Below are 26,288 nucleotides of genomic sequence, written 5' to 3' on the forward strand. Positions count from 1 at the left end.
GGGACGTGCGCTGTGTAAAATTATGTACCTTAGAAAGGGCGGGTAGGGAGGTAGTCGTGGTGCGAGTTGAAGGAATGTATCCCATGTATGCGTGGGGTGATATATGGAGGCGAGTTCAACAGTTGCGTCTGCCTACTCAAGTACGGGAAGTGGTTTTTAAATTTTTACATGGAATCTTGCCGTCTTGGGTGGTGTTGTATAATAGGCGTTTGGAGGAAGACTGGGGTTGTCCGGTGTGCGGGATGGAGGAATCTGCTTTTCATGTTGTGTATTTCTGTGAGACTTTAGGTATGGTACGAGAGTGGTTCAGTAGGGTTTTGCGTTTGGTAGGGGGGGGGGGAGGGTTGTCGGTACTCCGGGCATTGAGTTTTGATGTAGGTGGGGTTGACTTGCATGTACAACGTGCGGTGTCGTATGTTGTGGCCGATTATATTTTCGTGTCATGGGCTATGAGGCACGTTGATGGTAACAGTAGAATTAGGGTGTTAGCAGGGACGATTTATAGGACAAAATGTCGAAATAGGTTGGTATATGAGGGGAGATGGGAGAGAGACTTCCCACCTGAATATAAAGCCTTGGAGTTACGAGATTTGAGATAGTTGTGAGTATTCAGTGGGTAATCTAACGGGCTGGTCAGCTGTGTCTAATTGTGTTTGTCAAGTGCATGAATGTTTTGTGTTCTCAGAGTTAATGTGCGTCTCCTATGTAACGGTGATGACGAAATATCTTACGTGCTTTGTATATACAACTTTTAGGAATGTTTCTCGTCATTTATGCTTCAATTACAAGTCATTGGTGTACTTTTTGTATATGGTGTGCTTCCTAGCACAGTAGAAACGTTTTTCTTATTTCCGTTTATATTTTATGCCGTGTCCGTGTGCTTTTCAATAATATATTTATATATGCAAGTTTTCGTTTTCCTGTAAGCTGTGATGGAGCTTGAACTATATGTGGAGGCAGTATTTTTCAATGTGTGCATCTCGTCAGTGTATAAGTTCACTTATAGCTGCTGGCATTTGAGTTTTATTGAGATGTCAAATATCACAGTGTATTTTTGTTTTTGTTATATTAGATACTTTCATTTTAGTGAATAGTAGCGTCATCCTGATCCACCTTTGAACTGTAATGCCTATTCTTAGTCCATGATAATAACCCCGTGGTAGTCGCCCAAATTAACGTATTGTTGTGCACTTTAAGGCACCTGAGTTCTTAGATTAAGTCTTGGATACGTTGTGTGTTGGCAGGCGGAAGCCAGGCCTAGTAATATGCCAGATGAAGTATCACGTTGTATAATACGTGATTGCTTGTGTATGTGTGTAATTCTGTGTGCTTGTTTTTGTCACATTGTTTATTTGTATAGTGTTTATATTTTCCTGTGTTTTGACTTTATTATTTATTTATATAAGAATCTAGTTAGTGCCTGGTATCTCGTTGACATATTATTTTATGCACCCATAACTATTTTGTACCTGAGTTTTCAATAAAATAAAAAAAAAATCCTATTGTATAGGGGTTAATTTTGGGAAGAGCATGTACTTGTTTTTAACTGAGATTGTGATGTAGGTCATTACTCTGATTATATACTGTGAAGGTTGTGAACCTTTGTCATATGTCAGTCACAGTATGTTAACTATACAAATCTGAAAGGTTTATATATTTTATATTTTATATAGTTTATATAGTTATATTTTATATTGTTTATATTATAGTAGTATGTTATATGGAAAATTTTGTGAGTGTATGTGGGTAACCTCTTTTATGTCAATTACAATGTGTTGTTAAAACTTGTTAGTGTATGTTGTGTAGGATTGAGGATCCTACTGTACCCATTTTATATCTTTATTTAATATTAAGCTGTAAAGTTTTTTTAAATAAAATATATAAAAAAAAAAATTATTAAAGGAAAACATAAATTAACTAAGCATTGCGAGATATATACACCGAGAGATATTTCCCTTAGCCTATATGCTGAAAGTTTGCTTTAAACTCTGTTTTAGGCACATATTAAAATATTTTTGTCTGGTGGTGATAAGGTTACGTGCAGTCTTAATTAATAACTAGTGTAAATAAGCTTAAGCCCCATTAACCAATCAACCTAAAAATCATACAAAAGTATGATATATGTCGGTATCATTTTATTCTACATCACTGTGGTCTGCAATGACTAAAATGCTGTAGCCTTCGCTGTTTTTGTGAAAAAATGCGCACTAATGTGTTAATATTTAAGTTATTCATGCGATGTGATTCAAAGGTAAGCAAAGTTGAGACGCTGGCTGGTCAGTACCAGGGTCACTATTGTTGTAAATGCTGCCTCATATGTTGTAGTTGTAAACCCAAATGTTGCCATTACGGCAGCACCTTAAGACACATCCGGGAAGGCTTGTCTATTGTCAAATAGTTTTTGTAAGACCCACACTTGCCCTTTGTTATGTGTTATTTTCTTTGACATAAATTAAGCCCCTCAAGACTTACATGACTGTAATATCCTCTCAGTGAGAAGCATCACCCAGTGTCAGAACTTCCATGGTTATTTACTTTAGTTCACACAAGAATCGATAGGTTTTCCATATTAAAATATGCTATATATAAACAAGTCAAGGCTAAAAAAAAAGGACGCTTTTTTTTACTTTGTTTCCTTTATATTGTTTATACAAACTTGTGTCATAAATGGAATATTTAAAGAAATACCTACAACAGTTCCCGAAAGATATTTGTGACAGGCTATTCTTACTGGCTAAACCAAAGCTCAATACATAGCCTACACAGCAAGTAATTATAGCCTTTCACCGGATTAAGCCTAATCACGGCTTTCATTTCTCAGAACTTAAAAAAAAAATTCCCCAAGGTGACTCGAAATGCTTTGAGGGGGCGAGGATCCCTGTGATCTCTTCTTGAGGAGTGAGAGCATAATCTTAATTCTCCTTTACAGTTGAATGTATTATTTTATGTGACGAGTGGATCAATGTGTTGTGAGAGCATTATAGTGTGTGGTGTTTGTTACAGAATGGTGAGTGCATTATAGTGCGCGGCAAGTGTAGTACAGAACATGAGTGTGGTAGGTGTATTACAGTGTGTAGCAAGTATGTCAGTGTAAGGGCATGAAAATTGAATTACGTGGTGACCGCTGGACATGCGCTTATAACCCTCGCCTGCGTCTCAGAATGGCCAGGCAGTTGTCTATATCATTTCTGCTGGAAGTGACGACGTCGCATAGCCGCTGCTGGTAGCACAGGTCATCACACCCCACCTCCAGGAGAAAGTCACCTACGCTCACGTAGTTCCTGAAGACAAGAGTACACGTTTAGCGTCAAGACTACAAAGGAAATGGATCACGGAAAGAGTAGGATCAGAGCCTATGGCAGGTCACTGAACGGGTGGGATTCAAACCTATATCAATCCTAAAAGTAACAGGCTAGTGCGGGATCCGGTCCCACCTATTACGTAAGTTATTTGCAATAGAGTTGATTTCAAGAGTCAAGGGAAGTGTTTCACAGATAATCGGTGGTATTTATGTTTTCTTTGTCAGGAGAAATAGAAACCTCTCTCTCGACTTTACGCTTGGTTATATGTCCTGCTCAGTGCACCGTTTGGTCATTTGCCTTTTCCTCAGTGTATATACACTAGGAGACATATTTCTCTGTATATACATAGATTCACACTTCGTAGTGTATATACACAGATACACACCTCTCGGCATATTTACCCAAATATATACATACATCTCTGTGTATTTACACAGATTCATTCCTTATTCATGAAAAATGTGTGGTGTTGCTACAGTAGCCTATTACTCCTGCGTAAATATAGTGTTGTTACAATAGCCTGTTAACCGTGCAGAAGTGTACAGTGTAACTACGATAACCTGTTAGCCCTGCAGGAATGTGTACAATGTAAATCTGATTTCTGTTTTTTCCAGGTAAGAGAAACGTAGCTATCAGTGGCAAGAAATTACATCACTGAACAACATAGCTTTATCTGTAAAATCATGATACCTTCCCTCCCCTCCCCCACAACAGTCGACAAACTCTTAGGAATATATTTACTGTTAGGTAACAGGCTTGTAGATGAATGGTTCAGGTAACAGGCTGAACGTACTATGTAACGGGCAACAAGTACTAGGTAGATAAATTAAGACATGTGCAACACTTGGGTATCTTTAAGATTAAGAGACACTAAGTGCTGCACATGTGTCTAATTTATCAGCTTGTCGGTCCTCTGAACCATTTGTCTACGTAAGTACTAGGTAACAGGGACAATAAGTAATATGTAACCAAGGAAGCAGTATTAGGTGATTTAACATAAGTTCCTCCTCGCCTAGGATTCTATTCTAGGAGCCTTCGTTTGAGAGCTGAATGTGATACCACTACTCATGAAATACTGTCATCCATATCACCATCTTAACGAGGTGTAAGAAAGGATTGTAGCTTCATCGGTAGGTTCATGCATGAACCTCATCTGTTGGTGCCAGTCTCACCTGTAATAGATATCAAACAAGTGACGGTCCTCCGCCATCCTCTGGGCCAGATCCTGCCAGTCAGCTGGCGTGAGACTGGTCATACCATACTCCTCCCTGGCGCTGTACAACCGATACCATCGTGCAGAACCTGTCTCCTGGGCCTCTGTTAGGTTCATCACGTAGGTCTCGTGGTCCAAGACCAACTACAAGGTGGAAAATTTTGATTATATCAGTGAAAATGCCCAATAAAAACACCCATTCTACTGAATCTCATGTTTACTGCATTCGAGGAGACGGGAGACTTTGCGTTGAGGATAAGCTTTTGATCCGAAGAACTGAAGCTACAGTCAGTTCCTGGGATCATTTCTGATTACCTTCTATTCCCCAGGTGATCCATGAAACCTGTGAGTTCAGCGCTTCCCAATAATAATAATAATAGTAATAATAATAAGAATAGGCAAGGAAAATGGTGGATGGTGTGAAGTATCTGTAGAAAGAACAAAAATATCTGTGTAGTTAATAAAGAAGAATGTACCAAAGAATCGGAGTCAATAAAGAGGAATGTAGAGGAAAATCATATTACCAACACTACATGGGCAAGAGGCTTGAGCTTTATATATTTCAGTGAGTGAGGAGACTGCAGGTTGGTCGAGTGGAGATGTACTCGAGAGCGATGTGTAGTATGAATATTAAGCAGAAAATTAGGAGCACAGAAACGAGAAGACAGTGTGGAGTTATGAGAGATGTAATGCAGAGCTGGGGAGAGGCTGTTCAAGTGGTTTGAACGTTCAGAGAAGATGGAGCAAAATAGGATGACCGAGAGTGGATAAAGTTGGAGTAAAGGAAGGAAGGGTTGAAGTCATCGACGGAAAAGTTTAAAATAGGGTGTGAAAGAAGTTTTAATGGTACATCCATCAGGAGTGTGTATCCGCTTTAGACTGGAGTGGAAAGAAGTACCGTTTATCCTTTTAAATGTGATGTGTGGCTAGAGTGTTAACAAGGTAACATATAGGGATTCAGAGAAACCAATTTGGCAGACTTGAGTCCTGGAGGTGGGAGATACAATGCCTGCACTCTGTAGGAGGGGTGAGGAGATTGAAGTTCAGACAGCCATTTGAACTGTGATGTCCACATATTTTTGGGGAAAGTGATATTTTTTCTTTGTCATCCTAACTTGGTGGGAGACGGCCTATATGATAAAAAAAAATCATTATACAAACACATATGTTAAAAACGAAAACTTAAGGACTCACTCTAGTAGAATTTTGGCGATCACCATCAACATAGTAGATTCTATAGGCAGGGTTAAGGCCGTACCAGGGGGTCTGGCTGGGAGCTATGTAAGCCACACCAGCTGGACGATCACCATCATGGAAAACCTCAAACTCATCGTAGTGTGTGTGCCCATAAAACTGTCCTCTTATTGTATTCTCGTACCTGTGACGTGGGAAATGTTATAGCTATCTCAGATACAAATCACGTAGGCAATATGTTTCATGGAGTCATCTTAAGAATTTTACCGAGAAGTTTGCTTCTGTTCTAGTTCTCATACTTACGCTTAAATTTCGGTGCACTCAGTTCAACCCTTAGGAAATGAACATACCCAGATACTGAACACAAACGCTACAACATACCTCACAACGATGCGGTTGAACTCGCGCGACCAGACCCGTTCAGAATCCACTATCCCAGGAGGAATATGACCCAGCAGATGAACTCTCTCTCCAGCAGCCTCCGCCTGGTGCAGATGATCTTCAAGCCAGGCGAGCTCGTCAGCGGGGTCCTGAGAATCTTCCACCAACCATCTTACAAGGTGGGAAGTCCAGATTAATTTCCTTCTGAATATTACTTAGCATTATCATCTTGTTATTAGTATACAACACCTATAAACTGAGAATAAGACACGTGCAACACTTGGGTATCTTTATTGACGAAAAGTTCTTAAGTGTTCTTATGAGTGAGAAGGAAAAACAGACAAATGCAGCATAATGTGATCCTTTAATGACTACGTTTCGCCCATACAGTGGGCGAAACATTGTCAATAAAGGATCGCATTATACTGTATTTATGTCTATTCTATCACTGTGTCGGTATTTTATACCATTTATCTCCATGTATGAGACGGGTCTAGCATGGACCAGTAGGCCTGCAAGTGGGCCCTGCCTTTTGTCACACTATCTCCAACCTCTGCACCTCACTTCCGGTCCAGTATATATAGCCCCATCCATATTCCTTGACTTCTGATTGATCAGCGCTAACCGGCTGAATACATAAAGCTGAGATACGTCGAAAATGATACAACGAGAGCACTGGTACTACATAAGGTTAGATACGTCTAGGATGGTACAACGAGAGCACTGGTACTAAGATTGGTACAACGAAAGCATTAGTACTTACAGATTGGAGGAGTAACCATACATGCTGTTAAAGGAAATGATCCTAAGATCCTCCTTCAACAAGACAGAGTAGTAGGCGGCCCTCCTGACGGTAGAGTTATCGAGGTGTGGCACCAGCAGTGACCACTGCTTTGATAACTCTGAGAACAGCCAGTCAGCACTCAGCTCCTCAGGGGTGTCGTCATCGTCAGGGTCTGGAAACCTGGTGAGCACAGGAAGGGAACATGTCCACCCTTTAATAATAAATAATAATCCTAGCATCCAGGACTATCCTGATGAGATCACAATCCTAGCATAAGGATTCCCCATGATGAAATCCCAATCCTAGTATCAGGAATGCCTAGATGAGATCACAATCCTAGCATTCAGGTCTATCCTGATGGGGTCAGTCCTAGCATCCAGAACTGCCTTAATAGGATCACAATCCTAGATCTATGACTGCCCTAATGAGATCACAATCCTAGCATCAGGACTGCCCTGGTGAGATTACAATCCTAACATCCAGAACTAACCCTATGTTATGCCTTTTTTTGGCTGCGTAACTTAAAGTCCTGGCTCGTAAAGGGTAAATGACCTGCCAGTCTAGGGACATTTATATTATTTAAAATAGAAAAAGAAACCACTCCAGGGCCAGCTTGTACCTTCACATTGAATGTGGAATGTTAATTAGTCAATATTATTATAAGGACACAAAAGCTCACCTATACAAAAATATATTAATAAAGTAACATAATACAACCTACAATCTACTCTACTACAACCTCACCTTTACTCACTCACAGTAGTTCACTAGCACACTGCTACTAGTGTGAGTAAAACAAGATATGTAAACGTTTATGAACAGTGAGGCGCCATGACACCGTCCCCTTTCTGCTGGTCTGTCTACCAGCAGGCAAACACACCATACGAGTACTCTCCCAAAACTTAAACAGACCTCTGCACACTATGGCCTTACAGGTAAACATGAGAGCACTTAAACCCAAATAAAATTATCTGTAGTATACACTAAAAAAAAACTCACCCACACACACCTACATATTGCTCCATCTGCTGTGTTTCACCTCCTGCACAAAACACCTCACTCTCCTATCTCCTGGTCACTGACCAGAAATAATGCGAGTCCGGTTTCGGAATTATCCCGGAACTTTGGAGCATTTATTATACAATATTTTTAACACACTGCATAATAAATACACTACGTAATACCCTTCGAGACCACAATCTATCTCTGGAAGAGTGGCAGACTACTAGGGTGGGATAATACTCTAGTTGACTCCTATATCCATTACTTTTTAAGGCGACATAGAACGGGAAAATGTGACCGGTGCTGTTTAATGATCACATGAAAGAATTCAGACAAAATATGATGGAAAGATCCTTTATTGACATTTCGCCCATACAGTGGGCGAAATGTTGCCAATAAAGCATCCCACTGCAATGCATTTGCTTCTCGTTTTCCATATGTGAAGATTTGGTCCGTCAGTATCAGTTTATTCCAATAAGATCATGTAAAATAAATCACAATACCAATCCTAATATAAATAACATCTCAAATTGGATGTCATTATAGTGATCTACAGTGGATCGAAACGTCCTCTAGTCTGTGGGTTATAAGGTGAACGACACGTATGCACTGATCAAGACATCGGCTAATTAAAGGTTTCGCCATGAGTTGCTTCTTCAGTCACTCCGGGCGAAACGTTTCCTTACTAAATGTTATGATCAGTGCCCACGTATCTTTACCTTATTAATATGAACATATCAGTGAAATTTGCTTTGATATTAAGTTGGCAAACTGGCTAATAGAAAATGACACATTTTGCCCAAATTTAAAAGTTGAGTGGAACAACCCTTTAATTATAAGTTGTGGATGCATGTGTTACGTAGACATCTTTCATGCGTAGCAAAACTTACTGGTCAAGTGGACTCATCTCGTGGTTGCCTACTACTGGGAACACAGGAATTGTTGGAAAGAACTCTTGAATCATCTGGTTGGTCTCCCTTACAATCTGTAAGTTGGTCTCTGTGGTGGTGGACCAGACGTTGTGCGGGACCACGTCCCCGGTCCACATAACGTAGTCTATGTCCTGTGGGAGGAAGGTAGGATTGGTATCAGGACTCCTAGTGAAGTGGAATGTCATAATTTTTATGTATGGGTGTGGATGCATGGTGGGAGTCCTTGAAGTATGGGTGTTGATGTATATGAGGTTTCCTGTATAAACGTTAATATGTATGTATTCGTATATGTGTGTAACTAATATTAATAATCTTATCTGACAAAACCACTTCTACAAGTAACAGATGTAAAGGGCATCAAGGAGTGTCGATGATCTTTATAAAAAGAAAAAGGAAAATTTGAGGTTCAGCAGACTGAAGGTACGAGGATGTAGAATGAATATTAAAGAAGTATTTAATATTATAAGTGAAAGAAAGCTGAATATCCTAGTTTTGAGTAAAATGAATAATTGGATGGAAAACAACTCCGTCAACTGTGTTGAGGCTTCTCTGTAAGGCTTTCAATCTTCTGAGTGTAACCGAGTATTTTGTTGAAGAGAATTTTTTTGGTAAAATATAATATTTAGATGGTTAGGAAGAATATGTTATTGAAGAAAGATTACATAAAGTGTGAAACCTGGAGAGTACAGAATAACAAAGAGAGAGACACGGAGTACAGTGACTAAGATGCGGGTGGCAAAGAAGGGTAACACACACGGAGAGTAGTGACAGAGTAGATGACATAGTAGAGAGATACACAGAGAAGTGGGTGGCAGAGTACATAGTAACAAAGAGAAGAGGGTGACATACGGAGAGTACAGTGACAGAGTGGTAGATGACATGGAGTACAGAGTGACACAGAAGTGGGTGACACAGTAGTTCAGCTTACCGGGTGGGTGAGCTTGATATGGGTGAGCATGTCTTCCAGCATCCAGCGAGGAGAGCCACAGTATCGGTAATCTCCCCAGAACCACGCCTTGTCCTCCTCCATCTCCGGGACACCTAGGAGATACACTAGAGTGAAAACCAGCACATAGGCATCCAGCAAAGCAAGTGTGAAGGCAGTCTTCACAATGACAACACCCTATCAAGGCTGCCTTGAGCCTTCGCTAGAAACTTGAAAGAAACATGAATCAATGGCAAAATTTTTTTATTTTGATCGAATATGAGAAGTTAGGGAGGAAAATATACTGAACACACACTAGCCCTTTGCGACATCCAGTTGAGAAGAAGTGTATAGTTTCTGCTTCGATATTAGTGGATGAAGAATCAAGCCTCTACATAAGAGTTTCACATCAGCCTCAAGGACCACTAGAAATTTAAAGAAATTATATAACTGATTAAACACTAGGCGGTACACCACCATCATAACTGCTGCTGCTGTAGTTACTAACACCATTATAGCCATACTTCTGTATTATTATTATTATTATTATTATTATTATAATCATAGGGGAGCGCTAAAACCCTAGGATTATACAGCACATGGGGGGGATGGGAGGCATTCAGGCTCAAAGCAGGAAACTGGAGCACAGATACAATTCCTTAGATCAAGGGCCCCTCACCAGCCTCAAGGAACCTCCCTTGAGGGGCCATGCTGCTGTAGCTACCACCACTGTAGACGGTACACCACCCCAATGGAAATAAGTCACTGACTTTTTTGGGTTATCCTAGGTTCTCTACGCATGTGCTGCTATGTATGGTAATCTCTGTAACGGTATTAGTGTATACCTGAATAAACTTGCTTACTAATCCTACGTTTGTTGCTGTAGTTACTACCAATGTAGACGGTACATCATTATAACTTTGCTGATGTAACTGCAAACAGGTAACCACATATTCCTGCCTATCAAGGACACGAACAAGCCAGAAACCGTAAACTTTAGACGATGTTTCGATCCATTCCGAACCATTATTAAAGCAGTAACTCCCTCAGGTGTTACTTGATCATGAACCCGGAGGGATCAAAACATCAATCTCAAGTGTACCCCTCAAAAATGTGGCGTATTAGTGAACTGTTCCAGCCACTGTATTGTGATTTTCATTCTTGTGTCTACCTGATGCTATAGCCGAGTCATTACTCTATCCTTCTGACGGAGGATCGAGCCTACTGCGTTATACTCATTCTTGTGCCTACCAGAATCATTCCTGCAGCAGAGGTGCTCGTGGCAAGCAGCTAGGGAGCCAGGCTGGTAGAGAGGATCCAAGTGGGTGTCAGCCAGCTGTAACACCTTCAGTCTCGGGGCGTCACTCTGCACAACATGCGGAAATGTGAATGAATACGCATATTACCCACAGTTTTGAAGGAGGGACAGGATATAGACATTTTTGTTGAGATACAGCTCTACACAGAGAAAAACATGACTTGATAAAGCTGTACAGAGTGAGACATGGCGTGATAAAATTGTAGAGAGAGCGAAACTTGACGCAATACAGCTGTACACTGAATGTAGTGGGACGTAACAACGCTCTGCATAGAGTGAAACATAACATAATACAACTGTACATAAGCGAAACTTTATCACAATAAAAGCGTGTCCTGCATCTTTCTTTTCTTCAACACAAAGAAACATACGAGGAAAATAACTAAGACCTAAAACTAGAATGGTGAGAAGGTGCATTGAAATATGAGAAATAATCGTCATATTTGTCTGGCCTTTACCAAGTAGGTATAGAGCAGTAGTGTCTTGATCCTCTCAATTATGAGGCCCTTGTATATCGATGTAACGAAAGTGTCGCCTATCATATGCTACCCCATCCCAGAGTCTCGAATTGAAAGACATTTACACGGGAGTGCACTGGAAAGGCAGATAGCAGAATTGATTAGTAAGACATCTGTGCGACAGTTAGGTATGTTTACTCCGAAATATTTCGCCTGCACAGTAGGCTTTTTCAGTCGAATACAGAAGAGGCAGCAGAATCAGTAGAGATGTAAAAACGAATCAGTCCATCACCCTCGAAAACGTAGTTTTGAGACGACGGACTGATTACATATCTCTGCTACTTTTGCTGTTTCTTCTGTATTCGACTGAAGAAGCCTATTGTGTAGGCGTCTTCGTAATAAAGATATCTAACTGTTGCACATGTGTCTTATGAATTGTCGGTATTGTATTCTATTATAATGTTCAGATAGAGTATCTACTTCTATCATGTATTATGTAGATGTATGAGGCAAAGATAAAAAAAAGCACAAATGAACAATATGAATGATAACTGTTAAATATAGTATTATGTAAGAGTGACGTGAAGAACAAAAGGTATAACATACGTCAGGGAGCAGTAGAGGCTGGACAGGAGGTTTGTCTCCCTGGATGGTGACTGACCACTGGCGCTGAGGACTGGAGGAAGTGCAGCCCATGCTGGTGAACACCTCACCACAGGCATCACTAGCAGACACAGTGTTGGTGCTCAGAATGTGGTACGCGATGGGCTGTGGAAACGACCAAACTATCTTAGTCATGGTGACCCAGATAGTAGATATGCATGGTAATTAAATGGTTGAACTGCATCACCACAAAAATACCGGATACTAATGCATATTTTAACTAATTCAACCAAGAATAAGTTATTGAATAGTGAAGATATCAAGAAATTAAATATAATTATAAAGTGAGAGGTGTGTATGTCTCAGTGTATATACATTGAGAGGTGATATACCTTCGATGAGTTTCGAGTCTCGTTACTCTCGGAGCCCGGCCATGGGCCAGGCTCATCTGGTGCTTACCTGATCAACCAGGCTGTTGCTGTTGGAGGCTCGCTGCCCCACATAGCCATCACAGCCTGGTTGATCTGGCACCTGGAGAAGATACTTGTCTAGTTTACTCCTGAAGGTGTGTACGTCTATATACACTGAGGTGTGTGTACGTCTCAGTGTATATACACTGAGAGGGGTGTACGTCGCAGTGTATATGCATTGAGAGGTGTGTACGTCTGTGTATATACATTAAGTGTATACACATTGAGGTATGTACGTATCAGTGTATGGGAGGTGTGTACGTCTCAGTGTATATACACAGAGGAGTATGCATCTCAGTGTAGATGTATTGAGAGATGTGTACGTCTGAGCGCATACACAAAGGTATGTACGCCTCAGTGTATATACACTGAGAGTTGTGTACGTCTCAGTTTATACACTGAGAGTTTACCTACATTCCTATTTTAAAAATAAAAGCAGTCTTGATGTTACTACATGTGTGAATTGAAGCATCAATAACCATCGTTTGGTTGGCAGACTTTAAGCCTAGCATCCTTCAGGGGCCTTGATGCCGGCAAAGAACGGAAGTAGCTCCAATTTCTTGGATCACGAACCCTTGAAGAACATCAAATGAATCATCAGGTACAGACCCCGACGAGAGTGAGGAAGCCGTGGCAGTAGAGGTCAGTAAGACCAATGGTATTAATGCATATGGCGATGGCTTCCTGCAGAAGCTCCTCGTACGGGACACCGGCCGCCATCTCTGCCTGCAGGACACCCAGCGCCAGCTCACACTCCAAGCACCAAACAGAAGCTGGTGATCAATTCTCAGGTCAAACATCGTGAGCACCACAGTGGAAATAAGTCACTGTTTGACTTGACTGTGTTATCCTAGATTAAATTTACATAATTTATCAATAATTTATAACTATGATAACCATGTACAGAAGAATAATAATGGCTAAAAATAATTGTATATACCCTGAATAAATATTATCTGATCTTACTACATACTGTATTATCAAGCATTTAATAAAGCACCAGTGTGTACGAAACGTCGTAAAATAATGTATTTCTTCCTCTTCCAAAAGTCTCTCCATTACCAGTTATATTTCAGTGGCCAAAGTGTGTACACTAAAGTACGTGTCCTATACATGAAGCGTCTTACACAAATATATTTGTGTCGTAAATTCACAGAATTTAAGAAAATATATTGCGTCTTGTTACATTTAATACCCAATATAACTATTAAAAATACTTAATGACTGGCATTTTCATTTACGGATCTACTTTTGAAATAACCGAAAATAAAACTGATTCTTTGATGAGAATTTTGGCGTGATAGACATTATCAAGGATCTGTTGGCAAAATAGTGAATGACAGTGATATTATTGTCACTCATGGGTGACAATAATATGAAGAATGAGGTGATTCACAGAATTGATGAGGGGAAAAGGGTGAGTGGTGCACTTAGGAGTCTGTGGAGACAAAGAACTTTGTCCGTGGAAGCAAAAAGGGGAATGTATAAGAGTGTAATTGTACCAACACTCTTGTATGGGTGTGAAGTATGGGTGATGAATAGTGCAACGAGGAGAAGGCTGGAGGCAGTTGAGATGTCATGTCTAAGGGCAATGTGTGGTGTGAATATAATGCAGAGAATTCGTAGCTTGGAAATTAGGAGAAGGTGCGGGAATCCCAAAACTATTATCCAAAGGGCTGAGGAGGGGTTGTTGAGGTGGTTCGGACATGTAGAGAGAATGGAACAAAACATAATGACTTCGAGAGTGTATAAATCTGTAGTGGAGGGAAGGCGGGGTAGGGGTCGGCCTAGGAAAGGTTGGAGGGAGGAGGTAAAGGAGGTAGTGTGTGCGAGGGGCTTGGACTTCCAGCAAGCATGCATGAGGTATTTGATAGGAGTGAATGGAGACAAATGGTTTTTAATACTTGACGTGCTGTTGGAGTGTGAGCAAAGTAACATTTATGACGGGATTCAGGGAAACCGGCAGGCCGGACTCGAGTCCTGGAGATGGGAAGTACAGTGTCTACACTCTGATGGAGGGGTGTTAATGTTGCAGTTTTGTAACTGTAGTGTAAAGCACCCCTCTGGAAAGACAGTGATGGAGTGAATAATGATGAAAGTTTTTTTTCTTTTTCGGGCCACCCTGCCTTGGTGGGAATCGGCCGATATGTTAATAAAAAAAATAAAAAATAAATATAATTTAGTGCTAATGGATAGTTTAATCTCACAAACGTTAGGAGAAGCTCAGAGGTGTTAGCTCACAGGTGTTAGAACCTCACATGTTACCATTTTGTCCTAGGCACATGTCGATGAGACACTAGGCCTGTTGTATATGCGTGCGTGTGTGTGCGTGTGTGTGTGTGTGTGTGTGTGTGTGTGTGTGCGCATGTGTTAGTTCACAGGTGTTAGAACCTCACATGTGTTAGTTCACAGGTGATAGAACCTCACATGTGTTAGTTCACAGGTGTTAGAACCTCACAGGTGTTGGAACAATCTCGAACATTAATTTTGGAAAGAGCACTTGATCCTGCATATGCTGTTCTTTTATGAAGATTGATGGACTGAACACATCGACTCCAGACTGAGGGACTGATTACCTCAAACAACATCTCATCTTTCACCATTCTTCTCTGTATTGGACTGAGGATTATAAATACCCAAGTGTTGCACAGGAGTCTCATTCATGAACTTGTCGGTTTTCTGAACAATTATTATAACCATTCTAGTTATCCTAGGGTACCTGCACATGCCAAACGTTCCTAGAATCTGGGCCTTGTTACTGTACACAAGGGTTCAAAATCTGAATCCAATCAAACGAGGAGTTCTCGAGTTATAAGCGAAATAAAATCGAAAATTTGAAGGAAAAAAAAAACAAAAAAAAAAATAAGGCAGCCAGTTAAAGGTCCCTCTCTAGGGATACCTAATTACCGCACTTTCTTGCTTACGTACTTATTCCTTAAACCCTAGTCAATCTTAACACTGGTAATTACTTAAATCTTACTTAGAGAACAGTTGGATTGATTTCGGAATAATGTAAAAGACCTGGGAGTGATAATGTCAAAGGATCTCACTTTCAAAGACCATAACATTGTATCAATCGCATCTTCTAGAAAAATGACAGGATGGATAATGAGAACCTTCAAAACTAGGAATGCCAAGCCCATGATGACACTCTTCAGGTCGTTTGTTCAGTCTATGCTGGAATATTGCTGCACACTAACAGCACCTTTCAAGGCAGGTGAAATTGCTGACCTAAAAAGTGTACAGAGAATCTTCACAGCGCACATAACTGTGATAAAACACCTCAGTTACTGGAAACGCTTGAAGTTCCTCAACCTGTACTCCCTGGAAAGCAGGCGGGAGAGTTACATGATTATTTACACTTGGAAAATCCTTGAGGGGTTAGTACCAAAGTTGCACACGAAAATCACTCCCTATGAAAGCAAAAGACTCGGCAAACGATGCAACATCCGCCCAATGAAAAGCTGGGGTGCCACTGGCATACACAATAAGTGTCAGGGGCCCAAGACTGTTCAACTGCCTCCCAGCATACATCAGGGGGATTACCAATAGACCCCTGGCTGTCTTCAAAAAGGCCCTGGATAGGCACCTAAAGTCAGTACCTGACCAACCGGGCTGTAGTTCGTACGTCAGGTTGCGTCAAGCCCTGATGCACCATGAGGCCTGGTCACAGACTGGACCGGGGGGGCGTTGACCCCCGAAACCCTCTCCAGGTATACTCCAGGTAATTATTGCAAACCATTGCATTTTCTTTAATTTGAATACTAAAATGGTATACAGTACCAACAAGTTGATGAGTAAGACACAGGTACACCAGTTAGGTAGCTTTATTACGAAACGTTTCGCCTACACAGTAGACTTCATCAATCGAGTACTAAAGAGTTAGCAGAAGTAGTATCTTGACCAGAGTCTTGCATACACCAGTATGGGCCTGACGTACACCAGTATGGGCCTGGCGTACACCAGTATGGGCCTGGCGTACACCAGTATGGGCCTGGCGTACACCAGTATGGGCCTGGCGTACACCAGTATGGGCCTGGCGTACACCAGTATGGGCCTGGCATACACCAGTATGGGTCTGACGTACACCAGTATGGGCCTGGCGTACACCAGTATGGGCCTGACGTACACCAGTATGGGCCTGACGTACACCAGTATGGGCCTGACGTACACCAGTATGGGCCTGACGTACACCAGTATGGGCCTGACGTACACCAGTATGGGCCTGACGTACACCAGTACGGGCCTGACGTACACCAGTACGGGCCTGACGTACACCAGTATGGGCCTGACGTACACCAGTACGGGCCTGACGTACACCAGTATGGGCCTGACGTACACCAGTATGGGCCTGACGTACACCAGTACGGGCCTGACGTACACCAGTACGGGCCTGACGTACACCAGTACGGGCCTGACGTACACCAGTACGGGCCTGACGTACACCAGTATGGGCCTGACGTACACCAGTATGGGCCTGACGTACACCAGTATGGGCCTGACGTACACCATTATGGGCCTGACGTACACCAGTACGGGCCTGACGTACACCAGTACTGGCCTGACGTACACCAGTACGGGTCTGACGTACACCAGTATGGGCCTGACGTACACCAGTATGGACCTGACGTACACCAGTATGGGCCTGACGTACACCAGTATGAGCCTGACGTACACCAGTATGGGCCTGACGTACACCAGTATGAGCCTGACGTACACCAGTATGGGCCTGACGTACACCAGTATGGGCCTGACGTACGCCAGTACGGGCCTGACGTACACCAGTATTGGCCTGACGTACACCAGTACGGGCCTGAAGTACACCAGTACGGGCCTGACGTACACCAGTACGGGCCTGACGTACACCAGTATGGGCCTGACGTACACCAGTACGGGCCTGACGTACACCAGTACGGGCCTGACGTACACCAGTATGGGCCTGACGTACACCAGTACGGGCCTGACGTACACCAGTACGGGCCTGACGTACACCAGTATGGGCCTGACGTACACCAGTATGGGCCTGACGTACACCAGTATGGGCCTGACGTACACCAGTATGGGCCTGACGTACACCAGTACGGGCCTGACGTACACCAGTATGGGCCTGACGTACACCAGTACGGGCCTGACGTACACCAGTACGGGCCTGACGTACACCGTGTACAGAGTCTTGAAGCATTCCTTACTAAGGTGTCACAACACTATTCTTAAATTTACAGTTTACCGTTTTTATGGTAGAAATTTCGAAAATATTATATTCTGTTTTTATGTGATAATTTCTGAGCTCCTCAGTTGACTAGATTTAAAACTTCAGTGCTGATATCTTGAGAATGCAACTTCCGAGCAGCTTCAAACTTTATATAGTGGTGTATTTTAGGATATTGGTCTCTTAGATAAAAGAAAGTGCCTCTTCACGGTGTCCCGTAGTACTGTTGGTAAATCACTCAGCTCACACATAGAGCGACCGTCGTTCGATCCCCGGTATGGGTGGAAACAATGGGAGTGCTCCTTACACCTGCTGTGCCTGTTCACCTATCAAGTAGGTACCTGGGCGTTAGTCGACGGGTATAGGTTGCATCCTGGAGACAAAAATTAACCCAAGTTGCCCATAATGTTCGGCATAACAAGGGTCTGTCTGTATAGCATGTCACTGACGTCAGCTATGGTCTGTATAAGTTGTATCACGTACGTGTAGAAATAAAGATTATAATTATTTCTGTCAAGAAGCCGGTCGTCTCCACCGAGGCTGTGACCCAGAAAAACAAGAAACAAACATTTCTCTTCATCTTACATTTAGTAATTTATACAAGAATAGGAGTTACTAGCCCCTTGCTCCCGGCATTTTAGTCGCCTCTTACGACACGCATGACTTACGGAGGAAGGATTCATCGCCACTAGTATTTATTATTATTATTATTATTATTATTATTATTATTATTATTATTATTATTATTATTATGAGTTCCCTCAGCCAACTACACACGCAGGATGTGTACTCCAAGTGACGGTTATCTGTTAGTATATATACACAGAGTTTAATCCCTACTTAGGGATTAAAGTATTCTTGACTGGTTGTGAATATATTGTACGCAGCCTCAGTAACCTTTCGAGTGGGATCCCCGTATCCGCGGGTCCTGCTTCAGTTATTCATGGTTTACCCTGGCCCGAAAATAACCCACAATTTTGCTTAAAAATGGCTTTAAAACGCAAAAAGTAGTGAGGGTGGAAGTTCTTCAGAGCCTAAGAGAAGCTATGAAGAGCCTTGATTCCTCCTCTTCCCCTCCTTCCCATCCTTTTCCAGTTTTTCCATCCTTTCTTATCCTTCTTCCTTCCCATCTCACGACAGCTCTCGTCGTCTTCTTCGATTCGATTCGACTTTATAATAAGTATGTAAATGAAACACGACTTATTTATAGGGTTCGCTACTATCCGCAGTTTTGGTAGGGCCTTTTAATGTTCTCTTGGATAAGGGGGTTGCACTCTAGACGATAATTTCATGTCCAATTAACCAACTAATTACCCCCGAAAAAAGAAGGGGGTTAATTACCCCCAGACTGAATACCACTGAACCAAGTGAATGACACTGCAAAGATTGTATGGGAGAAGCCAGGTGCACAGTACATCTGAAGACACCAGCCTTGATAAGGAGATATTAACACCTATTGATGACTACCCATCAAGGCCAGCCACTGGAAACACACATGCTGTCCCTAGTGTTGATGAGTACCCATCAAGGCCAAAGACCAACCATTGGACACACCTAGTGTTGATGTCTACCTATGAAGGTCAACCATTAGAAACACACACATGTTATGACCTGTTGTTGATGTCTTCCATGTGTACATATAAAGTCTGTCTGGCTTTAATATGCACAGATTTAGGAGATTTACGTGAAGATTTAAACTGTATAGTGTTACTGTGTATATTTAAACTAGTGGCAGGTAGTGATATAAGGCTATGTTTGCTATTAAGCATGTACGTACGTATTTATGTATGTACCTCTTTTTATTAAGCATATACGTTCGTATGTATGTATGTATCTATCTATCTAGATTCTCCTAACAGCTGAAACACCAACACCATTAATGTCACAAGATAAAAATGTAAGCTTAATAAACACTAGATATACAGCACAATATTCACAAGTATCTATCATTTACACACTATTGAATTTACCCACAGAATGTACGAATGTCAGCTGCCGCTAAATTTTTTACAATCTCGCTAACTTACATGTGAATTTGTAACTTTGACAATCGTGTAGCGAGAAAACATTTCTAACTTGTTAAACATACGAGACACGATCATATGTTCACATGCATCCCACAAATACGCAGATACGTAACTGAAGTAACGTCAGTGAAAACCTCTCTTATTGTAAGCCTCGTAGTCCTCGTGGCCTGGTGGTAAAAGCTATCGCTTCACACGCTGACAGTCCGGGTTCGATTCCCGGCAAAGAGTGGAAACATTGGGTGTGTTTCCTTACACCGGTTGTCTATGTTCACCTATCAGTAAAGATGGGTACCTGGGTGTTAGTCGACTGGTGTGGGTCGCATCCCGGGACAAAATTGACCTAATTTTCTCGAAATGCTTTGCGGCTTTCTATATAACAATATGTCACTGATGTCAGCTAGGCCTGTATACCTTGTACATGTGCAAGAAAGGTATACAATACCAACAATAGCCATCCAGTGGCTTTATTAAAGCCACTGGATGGCGAAACGTCTACAATAAAAACAACCAGATGTTGCACATGTTACTTAACTTTCACCTTGTACATGTACTTATAGAAATAAATATATATTCTTATTCTTATTCTTATTCTTATTATTATTATTATTATTATTATTATTATTATTATTATTATTATTATTATTATTATTATTATACATCGCTGGACCTGCTATGTATCATCATATATGGAGGTCAGATTGTGGTTTTGAACGTCACTCAAATTCCATCATGGAGAATTTTTACACGTTATGTTAATTTTAGAAGTTATAATATATTAAGTACAGAAGACGTTAGACTGCCTAATACGGTGTTCTGATACAGTGAAGAGTTACCCGTAAGATACAAAGTGCTGACAAAATGGGTCGTGTCAATACATTTTGACTGAAAATTTCAAAATGAGGCGAGTAATTGCGAAATCTGTCTTGCTGTCTGACTCAAGGCCAAAAAGACTATCGTTTTTTAGCCAAAAACAACATGGTTGTCGTCCCCCACCCTCCCTACTCCCCAGATCTAACCCCTTGTGACTTCTTTCTCTTACGACACATAAAACTGGGGCCCAAGGGGCAGCGTATTATTGACGTGGATGAGACTCAAACAGAATCGCAGACCGTGTGGACGCCGTTACGGAAGAAGATTTCCAGAAATGTGGAAAAGGGAAACTTGCGAATCAGAAATGTTTCGAGAGTCAGTGTTCAGCCTCCCAATGAGCGTAATTCCAGATGTTGTCGTCTGACAGGAATGTAGATGAATGGTTCAGAGAACCATTCATCTACATTCTTTGCCTAACCATTCCTAACCATTCCATTCATCTGCATTCACTTGCCTAACTATTCCTGTCAGACACAGGGAATTCTTCACTTGCCTCACCACATGCAATATGCTCAGAAGGAGGCTTCATTACGTGCCGCTCAGATTCGTGCTTCACTTCCCATTCCTGACAGAAGAACGGCAGAATATATACTCAGCCAAACTACCACTGTCAACATCCAAAAAAAAAAAAACTGAAGCTATCACGAAAACTACAATATCTGTTCTCCCACAGCAAATGGAGCGAAATGGGACGACCAACAGTCATAAATAATTTATCTTCCTATACATTAACCGCCACCGAGACAGAAGCCCTCAGCTTGGGGCTCAAGTTCACCACCGGCATCAATAAGAAACATCATGTAGTGGACATGGTAACCAAGAACCAACCTTTCAAGGACTCCGAGTTTCATAAGAGTTTCGTTCAAGGAATTATCACTGCTGCAGCTGAGCCTTCAAGACCGATCATTCCCAGAAGATATATCCAAGCACTCATGGACTCGGCTAACAACCATTATATCATCATTACCGCCTCTGACAAAGGAGGAGGTGTGGTGTTACTCAACACTGTCGACTACAACAATAAAGTTTTAAATTCCCTCAGTGATGCCAATACATACCAGCGTGTTTCAGAATCAGTGTTACTACAAAGCACCCAAACTTTTCTTTAAAAGGCATCTTAGGAAAATCTAAACAAGGCAACAAACTACATAAACTTTTACCAGGTCAACTGAAACCAGCACGCCTGTATGCCTTCCTAAGACGCATAAGCCTGGCATCCCACTACGTCCTGTCACTTCGGGCATAGGGAGTGCACCACACAGATTAGCTGAGCACCATCAGTTAAGTGCACCTCAAACACTCAGGTGACCTCTCTCGAATTTCCAACTTGAATGTTAAAAACAAAAGCATGACTTCCTTCGATGTAACAGCCCTCTTTACCAACGTTCCTACTGATGCTGCTATAAACATTCTGCTATAAACATGCTACTATAAACTTCTTCCAGATTTCATCAGTCTAGTGGATCTGTGTGTTAATTTCAACTTCTTCAAGTATCAGGACAACTGTTACAAACAGTGCTTTGGGATGGCAATGGGCAGCCTGCTCAGTGCTGTGCTTGCCAACCTCTTCATGGAAAACCTAGAGACAGAGAAATTCAGCACCTTCATTCCCAACACCGTTACCTGGCTAAGATACGTTGATAACATATTGGCTTTCTATCCGAGACGTCTCAATATCCAGGACCTCCTCAACAACAAAGTTTAGACTTGAACTCGAAAAAGATGACAAACTTCCTTTCCTCGACGTCCTCCTGTGCAGATCTCCCGACAATGATAAACTTCTCTTCAAAGCGTGTAGAAAACCTACTAACATGGACGATCTTTTACACTTCGATTCACACTAAGACACCTGCAGTAAAAGAGAAGTCCTCGTTGGCTTCTTCTTGAGAACTCTTCGCACCTCTAGCCCTTGTTTTCTTGAAGAAGAATGTACTTACGTAACACAAGCCTTTACACATCTTCAGTTTCCATCTTTCTTCATCTGAGATTGCAGACACTCAAGGTACAAGCTATCCCCAACAAGCCGCCCATGGAACAGCCCTCTAATCAGTTAATAGTGCTCCCATGTGGTGATGTTGCCACGAATACTCGCCGGTCAATTGCTAAGAGTAACACATATGTTTCCACCATAAACACATCATCTATCAAAGACCTCACTACGAAACGGAACCCCACACCTCTAACTTCCACAGCAGGCGTCTACACCATCCCCTGTGGATTCTGTCCCAAGAAATATGTAGGCAAAACAGGCAGAGATCTTGTGGTCCGCCTGAACGAGCATCGAAATGCAAGTAACAGAGACAATTTAAGGTACACCTGTGTCCTCCACAGAGACTCCACGCCTTAGACGCCGACGGTGTCTGGAAGCCTACCTAATCGACGTCACCGACACATTTGAACGTAACACTGGAAACCAGAAAATTTCTAAAACATTAGCATCCATGATACTCAACCAGGCAAAGCACCACCTACCTAGCAACACAGGAGTCACATGATCTCATCGTCTACCCGTCCTCATCCCAATATGGCATTCTTCAGGTCACCATGTGTCACTCACACCTTACTCTCCGTCTTTCAACCTCTGTACGTTAGAAGTGATCAAGGTCCCAGGACCGAAACGTTTTCTAATAAATATGTCCTAGTGTTTGCTTATGTGTTTTTCTAAACCAATAAATAGTTGCATAGATTATCATACATAGCATATGTGTAGAGAACCTAAGATAATCCACTACTACTAATGCTACTATTACTACAGACCTGTAACATTTTTGTGAGACTGCAAAGTATCTTCAGGTCCTTGTGCTGGCCTGTGTAGGCGCTGCTGGAGGACTGTTCTTAGTGAAGCAACTCCTTCAGAAGCCAGATGAGACGGTAGCGCGTCTCCCAGTGCTGCTTGCTTCTGAGACGTGAATCTAGGTGATGCTGCAGCTAGTGCTAGCAGCATCATAAACCACGCTGCTGCCAGGGGACCTGAGAGTAGAAAGTAAATGTATTGACAAGACGAATATAGAGAAGAACGGTGGAAGATGAGAAAGAATCTGAGATAATCAGTACCTCAAATTCTTCCTCATCTTCCACTTTTCTTCTCTACATTGGACTGAAGAAACCACTGGCTGGCGAAATCTTTCAAAAACAAGTACTATTCCCAAATGTTGACTAAGTGTCTCAGTCATAAACCTGTAAATCTGCTAAACCATTTAAACAAAGTATGGAAAAGACTCTTAATCTCGTAACTGTTAACTCAAGGGTCGATTCATAACTTCGAGGTGCTCAGAGTTGTTTCTGTATTTGAAGCTGGAATGTATTCACTGCTGAGAGATGTGTACAGAGTCATCTCAGCACACAAGATGGGTTCAGCGCAGTACTGTTGAATAATACAACACTGTAATAACACACATGTCCTTGATAAACCTACACTATGGGGGCTTGATAAACCGACACTGTGGAGGCTTGATAAACCGACACTGTGGGGGCTTGACAAACCCACACTGTGAGACTTGATAAACCCACACTGTGAGACTTCATAAACCCATACTGTGGGGGCTTGATAAACCCACACTCTGAGGCTTCATAAACCCACACTGTGAGGCTTGATAAAATCACATTGCGAGGCTTGATAAACCCACACTGTAATGCTTGATAAACCCACACTATGAGTCTTGATAAACCCACACTCTGAAGCTTCATAAGACCACACTGTGAGGCTTGATAAACCCACATTGCGAGGCTTGATAAACCCACACTGTTAGGCTTGATAAACCCAGACTGTGAGGCTTCATAAACCCACACTCTGGGGCTTGATAAGCCCACACTGTGAGCCTTGATAAACCCACACTGTGAGGCTTGATAAACCCCACACTCTGAGGCTTGATAAACTCACACTGTGAGGCTTGATAAACCCACATTGTGAGACTTGATAAACCCACACTGTGAGGCTTGATAAACCCACATTGTGAGGCTTGATTAAACCACATTGTGAGGCTTGATACACCCACACCAGACTTTATAAACCCACACTGTGAGTCTGGTGTGGCTTGATACACCCACACCAGACTTTATAAACCCACACTGTGAGCCTTGACATACCCATACTGTGAGGCTTGATAAACCCACACTGTGAGTTTTGATAAACTCACATTGCGAGGCTTAATAAACCCATATTGCGAGGCTTGATAAACCCACATTGTGAGGCTTGATAAACCCACACTCTGAGGCTTGATAAACCCACATTGTGAGGCTTGATAAACCAACACTATGAGGCTTGATAAACCCATATTATGAGGCTTGATAAACTCACACTGTGAGGCTTTGTAAACCACGCTGTGAGGTTTTATAAACTCATACTGTGAGGTTTGATAAACCCACATTGTGAGGCTTGATAAACCCACACTATGAGGCTTGATAAACCCACATTGTGAGGCTTGATAAACCCACAATCTGAGGCTTGATAAACCCACACTGTAAGGCATTGCAAACCCACACTGTGAGGCTTTATAAACCCACACTGTGAGGCTTGATAAACCCACATTGTGAGATAGATAAACCCACATTGTGAGGCTTGATAAACCCACACTGTGAGGCTTGATAAACCCACATTGTGATGCTTGATATACCCACACTGTATGACTTTATAAACCCACGCTGTGAGCCTTGATAAACCCACACTGTGAGGCTTCATAAACCCACACTGTGAGGTTTCATAAACCCACACTGTAAGGCTTGATAAACCCACATTATGAGGCTTGATAAATCCACACTATGAGTCTTGATAAACCCACACTCTGAGGCTTGATAAACCCGCACTGTGAGGCTTGATAAACCCACATCGCGAGGCTTGATAAACCCACACTGTGAGGCTTGATAAACCCACACTGTGAGGCTTGATATACCCACACTCTGAGGCTTGATAAACCCACATTGCAAGGCTTGATAAAACCACATTGTGAGGCTTGATAAACCCACATTGTGAGGCTTGATAAACCCACACTGTGAGGCATGATAAACCCACATTGTGAGGCTTGATAAACCCACACTGTGAGGCATGATAAACCCACACTGTGAGGCTTGATAAACCCACACTGTGAGGCATGATAAACCCACACTGTGAGGCTTGATAAACCCACACTGTGAGGCATGATAAACCCACATTGTAAGGCTTGATAAACCCACAATGTTGGAAGAAGAAGAAAGTGGTCTCACCCATAAAGACTTGTCTTCAGTACAGGATGTCAGTCTAGTGAGTGACGCTGGGCGACACTCCACTCTTTATAAATGAAAACCTTCCTGATAACTCTTATCTTCCTTATAGCTATATGTGGAGATAACTCTTATCTTCAGCATAGTTACAGGTGGAGATAACTCTTATCTTCAGCAAAGTTATAAGTTAAGATAACTCGTCTTCCCCATAGTTATAAGTTGAAAGCATCACATATAACTGAATAATGGTGTATAGCTCTTGGCACTGTGTTATAACACCAAAATAATAATAATTAGTAGTAGTAGTAGTAGTAGTAGTAGTAGTAGTAGTAGTAGTAGTAGTAGTAGTAGTAGTAGTAGTAGTAGTAGTAATAATAATAATAATAATAATAATAATAATAATA

At 41.9% G+C, this 26,288-nt stretch overlaps 1 protein-coding gene across 1 annotated transcript; it reads right to left on the bottom strand.

Annotated features, from left to right (window-relative positions):
* Positions 1-3,124: 3,124 nt before the first annotated feature.
* LOC128699597 (sphingomyelin phosphodiesterase-like) lies at positions 3,125-25,966 on the bottom strand. The gene is made up of 12 exons (XM_070099400.1): positions 25,888-25,966; positions 23,446-23,658; positions 13,192-13,355; positions 12,116-12,277; positions 10,985-11,099; positions 9,737-9,849; positions 8,767-8,939; positions 6,854-7,054; positions 6,091-6,261; positions 5,710-5,893; positions 4,475-4,659; positions 3,125-3,281 (listed from the first exon to the last, which is right to left on the bottom strand). Exons 1-12 carry the CDS (start codon positions 25,889-25,891, stop codon positions 3,137-3,139), a joined length of 1,830 nt encoding a protein of 609 aa, XP_069955501.1. The 5' UTR covers positions 25,892-25,966; the 3' UTR covers positions 3,125-3,136.
* Positions 25,967-26,288: the final 322 nt, after the last annotated feature.

The sequence above is a fragment of the Cherax quadricarinatus genome, chromosome 67, assembly GCF_038502225.1.
Source record: "Cherax quadricarinatus isolate ZL_2023a chromosome 67, ASM3850222v1, whole genome shotgun sequence".
Taxonomy (NCBI): domain Eukaryota; kingdom Metazoa; phylum Arthropoda; class Malacostraca; order Decapoda; family Parastacidae; genus Cherax; species Cherax quadricarinatus.